The sequence below is a fragment of the Perna viridis genome, chromosome 1 (assembly GCF_037379345.1).
Source record: "Perna viridis isolate PV_CMFRI_1.1 ecotype Kerala chromosome 1, ASM3737934v1, whole genome shotgun sequence".
NCBI classification, from domain to species: Eukaryota; Metazoa; Mollusca; class Bivalvia; order Mytilida; family Mytilidae; genus Perna; species Perna viridis.
This window is the reverse complement of record NC_142445.1, coordinates 8,511,884-8,521,535: the sequence shown is the minus strand read 5'-3', so window position 1 is coordinate 8,521,535 and position 9,652 is coordinate 8,511,884. Positions and strand designations below refer to the sequence as shown.

The window sequence follows — 9,652 nt, the reverse complement described above, 5'->3', positions numbered from 1 at the left end:
GTGCTAACAAAATAAATTTCGTCGATCCTACTTTATCAACTTTTATTTGGCCAGCTTGGACGACGTTGTGATGTTCTCGGAGTTACCTTTCTTATGTTGAAAATCCAGACCACAAGAACGTCACTGAAAATAAATTATTGCATTCTCATACACCAAAAATTAATGGACCCGCGCAGATGTTTGAAATCGAAATAAATCTGATATCCCGGTAACAGACCATTGTCTGTGAGATTTACCAGCATGCAGCCCAACTGTCAAATATTTTACGTAACAATACATTAACACATTCACACAGATTTTCTTTGTGTTGAATCTTGGTCGATAAAAAATTGCAACATATTGAAACGTTCAATTATAATTCACAAATGTACGATCATTACAGCCGTACACAAAGAACTTGAAAAAGTGATGCGCGTGCATGATGAATCATCCCACAAATTAGCCAGCTGACTGAGCGATCAAACCACTTTTCTCATAATAATCATATTCTTGGTCTGTGAGAGGATACATGCATTGGAAACTCTAAAACCTAGCTAGCATTCTGTTTCATTGTTCGTCGAAAATCGACTAGGTGAGTTGTAAGTTGTTTACTTTTATGTAATCAGCATGATCTAGTTCTAACATTGTACTAAAAAGGCCTTATTGATATTAATAAACTAATTACTACCTCCATATTTTTGTTGTGGTTGTGTAGTAAGGTATATTCTACACCAAACGTCCCACAAAACTCTGAGAACTTTCAAATTCTCATTAATAGTACAAACAATTGTACAAATTATGAACACCATTTTTCTTACTCATACATAGATATTAATGTATTGTTTTTTTCTTAAGCAATAGCATTCAAACCGAACTGACTTTGTTTCCGTCTTTCAGTCTGGAAAATGGTTTTTGCGAATGTTTCATTTTTAACAATTTAAACTTCATATTAAAATGTTGACTTACCATTCTAAACACTCACGTTTAACATTTTTAGGCATATTTTTCAATTGTTCGTATTTAACCAATGACATGTCATTTTGAACACATTACTGCTATATCGCTTTATTAAGTTTCTTGTATAAAATCGTTTAAATGCAGATACTGAAAGTTTCGCGGTGTTAAGTTGGATTACTCGACCAGTCTGAGAGTGATGCTGACGGGGACTGTCTTAGGGTATTGAAACAGATAAAGAACGACATAATTAGCCTAGGAATCTGGCGCACTATCACATCATTCTTTCAGCTGTTTAATTTGTGTGTATATAGTATCGTTAGTCCTTAAGTGACTTTATGTCGATTGTTATTGCTTACGATTTTATGTCCTTATGAAAACCAGTCTTGTTTATTCTTAAGAGCCTCTCAGTATTATTACATTCCAAAGTATCCTCTCCGCTATACGTTTTATTTCGGTGACATTACACTTGATTACAGCCCGCTTATATTAATATTATGCTGTTTCGTAATCTACTAACGAAAGATTGTTCCAAGATTTTCTTTCTGTGTTAAATTGGATTGCATTGATCTCCATTGCAGAAGAACCAATATTTTATCATCTAATACACCTTCATTTACATTAATCAATGAGTACTAGCCCTGAAGCCAGATACATTCATTATATTCCAATAAAGAAACAATAACAAGGAAATTCTTCTGCTAAGAGACGTCTTTTTCTATTAGTTAAAGAAGATTGAATTAACGAAAATATAGATTAAAGTGTCTCCTAGATACCTCAGTCACGATTACTAGTCTAGCATGCCAAGTTTCAGAATACAGAATTATAAGTTACTCTCAGGTTCACAAGACACGACTATTGACTTTTCATGATAAATGTTTTATTGGCTTAAAGTGGCTTTAATACCGGTCAAAACCCAAAATATCAACACAATTACGAGTATATGTGTTGAACTCTAAAGGAAGCCCAAATTTAAATAGCATTCTCATATTCCATTTTTCTGGAAAGTAACACAGGCTGTCTTTCTTGTGAAATTGATACTCAATTGAAGATTTAAACAATTTAAATAAAAAGCTTCAATGCAGGAAATTTAGTCATTGGATTTAAGTATTTTAGGTGTTGCGTTGAATTTTGGAAGGCTACAAAGATGTTTACAAAACAAATGCGAGTTACAGAGCATTATAATCTGATTGTTAGAAATGTGGTGGCTTTTGAATAAAAAATGCTGGATTTCGCCATTGATTGCAATTATTATAATTCCTTGAAAATACTATTACTCCTTGACCATTCTTTTGGAATGTGAAGTCATTGCTCAGTTTTTTTTTGTTTTGGTTTTGGCGTTAACATTATCCTGATCTATAGATTATCCTATGGTGGGATCATCCGATAAATTGTAAACCAATGAAGGCTAATTTTTTATCTTGATCAAAATATGATATTTATTTTTGCAATTATGATAAACTTGACACGAACATGAAAGAAAAGTTGCCACCGGCTTTTTATCGGTTTGATTGGGAGCCGCAAGCCTATTATGGAACATCTGATATTGATTAATTGTATAAAACTGTAAAACGCATCTCAGCATAAATCATTTATGTACATACACAGATACTGAGGACATCCCCTCGTCTCCGGTAAGAATATTTAAATCGTTTTAACACTTAGTAATTGTTGTCATTAATATTTTGGGTTTATAAAAAGCTTTACCATTTTCCATGTATGCGTCTGTTTCAATTTTCCTTATGAAGCAAAACGTTTGAATATTTTTGTGCATAGTTTCTGACAAATTCATTATTCGGAAATTCTAATATTTGTGTTGCAAATATTTATTTAATGTTTAATACATAGCATCAGAATCAAGCCGACGGTAGAATCTTTATATATAAGTATAACTCTTGAATGCTCTGTATTCCATATATTAGTTGATGCTCAACTTGCTCACTCCAGTTTTAAAAGATGTTTTCAGCACTCTTGCAAAAGCATCTAAGTGCCTACAATTTGAATATATAATGTTGAAATGAGGAAATTTTAATATAAAAAAAAGAAGTTTTAGTGTTCGTCACGGCATATCCATGACCTGTATTTATCCGATGTCTTTTTTAGCAAATTTCAGCCTTTGGCTTACGAAAACAACCATTATATACTTATCTTGACCCCACGTAATTAGCACATCATTTATAATGTCGTTTTACTAATCTCCTAGAACGGTCAAGCATTAAACTAGTGACAGACATAATTAAGACGATGGGTAAGGTTGCAAGGCGCATTCTTCATAGACGTGATCATTTCCCACCATACCATTATCTTTATATTGTACAAGTTTTTTAGACGTCATTGTAACTGAATTCCACATCTCACAACTATCTATACAGTTCTTATATGAAGTATAAGAATTAGATACAATTCGAATGTGAAGGTAGAAAGAGAATTAAATGTGTATACACTCACAAATTATCACTAAGAGCTTGTAGCTGATTTTAATATATATACGTGGGTTTTGAGACTGTTTTTACAAAGGTTCAGTATTTTGTTTGTAGAACGCAAGTATTAAAATAAGGTTTGTAGAACGCCTTCCGATGACACCGGTATTTAGAAGTGCCTAGTGTTGCCCCCGTTAACTATTGGATACAAGTACTTATGGGATTTTGGTTTTATACTTTCTGATAGTAGGAACAAATCCGTGGGATTTAAGTTTTATCTTGCTGATAGATGTAACGAGACAATGAATTACATGTGTGTTCATATGATGGAGGATGGCTATTTGCTATACCGCAAAATAAACAAGGGTTGTCAAATCGATCATATGTGTACATATTTTAATTCCTCTCTGGCTTAACATGCTTTTCGAATTGTATCTTCCTCTTTGGCTGATTTTCGGTAACTATACGAATTAATGAACTGGTAACTATACGGGTTAATGTACTGGTATTTTAGTGTTTCTCTTTCCTGCCATTTGTAAGAAAAACATCCTTCTCCCTTGATATATAACAACCAGAACAACATAATATCCCTTTGATGTTGCTATGACATTTACACTGTCTGTGGTTAGTGAATCGATAAGTGAATGTGATTGTAAAAAGAGTGCAAGTTGTCTTATCTTCAATGTAAAAGGCAAATAATACAAGAAAGTATATTATACGTTAAACGATCTTTAGGAGCAGGAAGTACGAATGAAAAGCGTTGAAGGCGATCTGCATTTGTGTTGTATGATGATAATTTTGTCGATTCACTCATTGTCTACACTGTTCTGTTCTCCTGCACTTTTCTATAAGCCCCGTAGATTTGTCCGTTGCCTCTGATATGTATAATAGTGGACTATTTCTCTATTTATATTGAGGCAATCTGTCACCAGCTGTTAGCATATCGTACGAGAATGTCAGCCTAAAAGGTCGTGAACATATTTATTCATATACTTGTAAAACGTTGAAGGTTGTTACACGATAAGTATATATAGTAATTCTTGTTTAAACTGTATACTTGATGGATACACTACTGTAGAAACAGCTTGTCAGGAACTTAATTGACTGTGAGTATGTGTATCTAGTTGTTTCATTTCGATCTTAGTGTATATATTAAGTATAACTAGTGTTATACAGTAGGACTTGTGTGTATACATAATTCATCTTATTATCTGGTTTCCTCGGTTGTACCATATGCTTTTTAAGCATTTACACGACAGTTTCTTCCATTTTTGTTTTATGTTGACATACTAATTGTTTTACTGGCAGTTTTATTGCACTACAAACACATTTCGAAAAACACTCTTTTAAATATATTAAATACATATTTAATATTAATTGTGGCTTTAGCTATATAAAGTGGAATTTTGCTCTTTCATTTTGTTTGTATGTAAATGCCGAAAACGAAGCATTTTCTTTTGCGTTTATTTCAATCATGGTATGTTGTTGGTATTTCACGTCACTGACAAAAAAAAAACACTCTTGTGGAACGACTATAAACGAATGAAAGTCATATCTCCGTATTAAATTCTAATAATTGTCTATGATGAAAGGCACTCACTCTAACACTATATACTGCGAACCCAGCTGTTTTAATTTACATTTCGACTTTCTGTTCTGGTACATGGAAAGAAAATTGCGTCGTTATGTTTTAACTACTCAAGTAACAATAAATATGAAGTAATCGTAACGGGGGTTTTGTACGTCGTCGTCGAGCGCAGACACTTGTATTTTTTTCTTTGCGATAACTTGAATATTAGTTGGTTGGTCTTATAAAATTTTAGAACAATGTTCCAAATCACATGCCTCATAGATATTTCAACATCAAACGTCTTTGTGATCCTTCTAGTAATTTTAAGTTAGAATGGGCGGGCATGTCAGGGGCGATGCGATGTGAACGTTTTTTGTTTATTTACCCTACTAAATGAAAGGTTGATTGGTTATACATGTTTTCAAACTAAATGCTGTACTAAAATAAATTTTCGTTTTTCTACTGATTCAGCCTATGTTTTGATCAACTTTGGAAGGGCGCATGCCCTCCCCGTAACCACCTTAATCCACACATACTTACAAATTCCAGAATCACAAAGACGTTGTATGTTCAAAATAACTCTAAGGGGTTTAAAGTGAGGAAAATATGTGAAGGAAAATGCGCATGGATGACCCTTTCTCTGTGTTCGAACGATGCATCGGTGGAACCATATACTAATTTCTGATTTGTGTCAAGCCTGTTACTTTACTTTCATCAACTTCAATTTTTTTAAATATAATTACACGCGAAAGCGCATATGGTCTATAATAAAGAACTGCAAGAAGAAATACTGACAGACTGCGACCGATTTATTTGAATTTCCTCCAAAGTCGTCGAGAAATTGTTTTTGAACAACATTTATTTTGTTCTTTTTTAGGAGAAATGGCAAAACGGAAAGAGAACGGCGTCAAACACTCGGAACATTTAGATGTGTTATCAAATGGTTTCCAAGGATACAAAGAGGGATATGAGAAATTGGAGAAAATTGGTGTTACTCAGCGCAACAGAGACTTTTTCCAGAAAATATTTGTGCCAGTATTTTTGATGGCATCCACTCCAAATTTCGTTATAATACTATGGTACACTGCTACGAAGCATCAAGGTAGTTACCTGAAAATGTTTACCACCCTAACCAAGGCATCAACTATGGAAGGTTTGAAGACGATGTGGGGCAGTGTCAACATCTTCAGCGGCTTTGCTCTTAGTATAATACTCAGTTATTGTGTATGGGCATTACTTTTGATGAGATTTCTTCCAGGAAAATATGTTAAAGGACCAATAACTCCTAAAGGGAATACACCCATTTATAAAGACAACGGATTTGCTCACTACATCGTGACCATGTCAACTTTGTTTGTCTTAACACTTTCACTTAAACAGTTTGGTTATTCGCCCTCAATAGTATACGACCGCTTCGGGGATATTTTAGCAACACTCAACATATTCAGCGCCATCTTCTGTGTCGTGTTGTATTTTAAGGGTCTATATGCCCCTTCTACAAATGACTGTGGTTCATCTGGAAACATTGTATTTGATTACTATTGGGGGACTGAACTTTACCCTCGTATATTTGGATTCGACGTTAAAGTTTTCACCAATTGCAGATTCGGGATGACAATTTGGGCTGTTCTTGTTTATATTGATGCATTGAAGAGCTATGAAGTTCACGGCTTTGTGGACAGCATGTTTGTCTCTACCGTTCTACAGTTGGCTTACATCTCAAAGTTTTTCTGGTGGGAAGCTGGGTACATGAGTACAATCGATATAATGGTAGACCGAGCTGGATACTATATATGCTGGGGATGTTTAGTATATGTACCGGGATTCTATGCTTCCGTTAGTCTCTACCTAGTTAATAACCCAGTTCGTCTAGGGGTGTTTTGGTCGACGGTAATACTCACATGCGGGCTTGCCGCCATTTCCATCAACTATTTCGCAGACTGGCAGAAACAGCGCGTAAGATCAGCAGACGGTAACTGTCTAATATGGGGTAAGAAACCAGATGTGATCCGAGCAAGATACACGTTGGAAAATGGACAAGAGAAAGAGAGTATACTGTTAGCATCGGGTTGGTGGGGTCTCTCTCGCCACTTCCACTATATACCAGAAATATTGCTTGCATTATGTTGGACTCTACCTGCAGGATTTGAGAACATCATGCCTTATTCCTACGTAATTTTTCTTGTCATTCTTTTAACGCACAGAAGCTTTCGAGATGATGATAAGTGTAGCTTGAAATATGGGCCTTTCTGGATGGACTATTGTCAAAGAGTTCCCCATAGGATAGTACCGTATTTGTTTTAGACACGCTTATTACTTGACTTTTTTACACTTAAATTGTTTTCGACTTTTGTTTTAGAGATTTTTTGGTGTTTTAACTTAGATTTTTAACTTTACTTTTATATTTTATGATTGCAGGTTTTAAACATATTAATATATGTACAATAGTGGGTAGAGACCCGTTAAACTGATATATTCTAGTGTTCATAGATTTTATGAAGTGTGTGTTATGACTTTTAATAGTGTCATTAGCATAATTTAGTGTTATCTCATCTTATACTGGGACGGTTTATCGGTTATAGTAACAAGTTGAGAACTATACAGAACGTTACTATGAAAATAATATGAAGCAAAAACAACTTTAAATACAGTTGGATACCCAGAGATTTCGAAATGGGGGTTCCAGAAAAAAGGGGTTCTAGTCTATTATTAGTCCATTATTGTCAAAATTTTGCACAAAATTGGGAAAAAGAACCACCACCCCTTATGATTTGGATTTATTGATCTTAAAATTAAAAAAAAAAAAAAGAAGAAAAACAACGTTTTTATTGTTTTTATTGTATGCTACTCATTGTTCGATTTCTTCAAACAATAGTCATAGATGTCGATTACATGTAGTACCTCGAAGATTACTGTTATAAGCCTCTCCTAATCTCTATATTTTTTGTTCATAATATTAACACCCCCGGCATATTTAATAAGTTGAGGATGCTTCTTTAACGGATGTTTGTTAAATATCGAATGCAATTAATGCAGGTCCGGCATATTTAATAAGTTGAGGATGCTTTCTTTAACGGATGTTAGTTCAATATCGAAATTATGCTGGCCCGGCTAGGGTGTATGCTCTACATTGTGCCATAACTGAGTGGTCTATTTTGTACATCTTATGAATGAAAACATACTATGTACACCTAAGTGGAAGTTTATGCAGATTATTTTATTGAAATTTTATTTCTGTGCGATTTCATTTTAATTTTCTTTATAATGAATGTTGTAATGCATTATTCTATGAATAACAATTTTGTATTGATACGTTGCATGCCCTTGACAACGAGATGGCTTGGCTCGTTCGAGGCATGGAAATTAAAGATGTTTTATCGTTTTAAATGCCATAATATATTGTTACCTGTATTGTGAATGTCATGTTATTTTTGCCATAGCTCTTTTTTTAGTTTTCAAAACGTTTGATTTGTAGTTTTTACTTGTTAAAATTCGCCTTTGATTCGAAATATTTAGCAAACTAACTTCTGGTTTATCTTCAAACGTGATTGAACAAATTGGTACTGACACCAGAGTGGCTCAAGTTAAACATGTTGTTAATGGATAATACTTGTGAATATTATATGTAACTTATGAGACCAATGACGAATCTTATTCTAACAATTTCGAGGTTTCGTGTCAATATTAGATTATTTGTAGACCAATTTTGGTCATACGCTTTATTGTTGTCTTTGTCATTTGATAATCTATGAAATACTCAGTTGATTAATACTCAGTTAAACAGTGACTGAAGCTTGCCAAAAAAACCCGAATAAATGCCAAATATTTGTGCTTTTTCCATTGTGTTGTGATTGGCTCAATAATAAAATACGTGTACTACTTTGGTTGACATTTTTATTCTCTATCAGAGACCATATATCTGTTACGCCAATATTCTTATTTCAGAAATAGGAATATTGATTAGGGTAACAAAAAAAAAACAAAACTATATATTTTTTATTCTGCAGGTTCAACCTTGCTCCAAACAAAAATACAAACTGATTAACTACCTTTTTATTGGGTTCATTTATAATTAGTGTTTGTTCTCTTACCAAATTTATTACAAGTCAACTTCTGAATAACATGCAATTAACGAAACTTCAGTATAGGATGAATTCACAGTGGATGAATTAGTGGAAATCCAAAATGATTAATACCATGGGATATTACTGTTCCTAAATTTGCTTAGTGGATGTAACACTAATAGAGTTTTCTATCGATTTTTGTTTCCAAACATGGGTCAATATATAAGACAACCCATCATGGCTGTAAAGACTGGTTTTGTCAATAATTGAAATGTTCCAGCGTTCCTAATGAAGTACTTTTTGTTGCCATAGGAACGACTTCCGAGAGACAGTAAAATAAAAAATATTAAAGATACAACCTCTTTGAAAATTTCTGTAAAAACCTTGGCGCTGATTTATCATAATGGTTTTACTTGTACAATGACAGACTGGTCATCGCACACTGATAAAAAGTGATATTGTTTGTTTAACCAAATTTGCAATGAAAAGAACGAAAACTCCAGAAAATCGATGAGCTAGAGAGCCAAGCCAAAAAGGAAATCAAACAAACAAACACAAAAAGACACAAACAAGATATGTTCAACATATAGGAATTGAAAACATACAGACTGGCTCCCAATAATTAATCCTACCAAAGGATTGGCCCCCGTATATGTTTGGAGGTG

At 33.8% G+C, this 9,652-nt stretch overlaps 1 protein-coding gene across 4 annotated transcripts; it reads left to right on the top strand.

The window, feature by feature from the left end:
* The first annotated feature begins 361 nt into the window (after window positions 1-361).
* LOC148627108 (uncharacterized) lies at window positions 362-8,807 on the top strand. 4 transcript variants are annotated; one of them, XM_088567545.1, is made up of 2 exons: window positions 362-578; window positions 5,801-8,807. In XM_088567545.1, the coding sequence occupies exon 2, from the start codon at window positions 5,806-5,808 to the stop codon at window positions 7,225-7,227; it is 1,422 nt and encodes a 473-aa protein (XP_088423671.1). In that variant the 5' UTR covers window positions 362-578; window positions 5,801-5,805; the 3' UTR covers window positions 7,228-8,807. The 4 variants fall into 4 exon arrangements, with proteins under 4 accessions (XP_088423671.1, XP_088423655.1, XP_088423661.1 ...); XM_088567529.1 differs by having other exon boundaries at window positions 363-571; XM_088567535.1 differs by lacking the exon at window positions 362-578 and adding an exon at window positions 2,414-2,567.
* Window positions 8,808-9,652: the final 845 nt, after the last annotated feature.

Bases quoted from the DNA above. Each gene is read 5' to 3' on its own strand.
- LOC148627108 (XM_088567545.1), top strand. From the start codon at position 5,806: ATGGCAAAACGGAAAGAGAACGGCGTCAAACACTCGGAACATTTAGAT.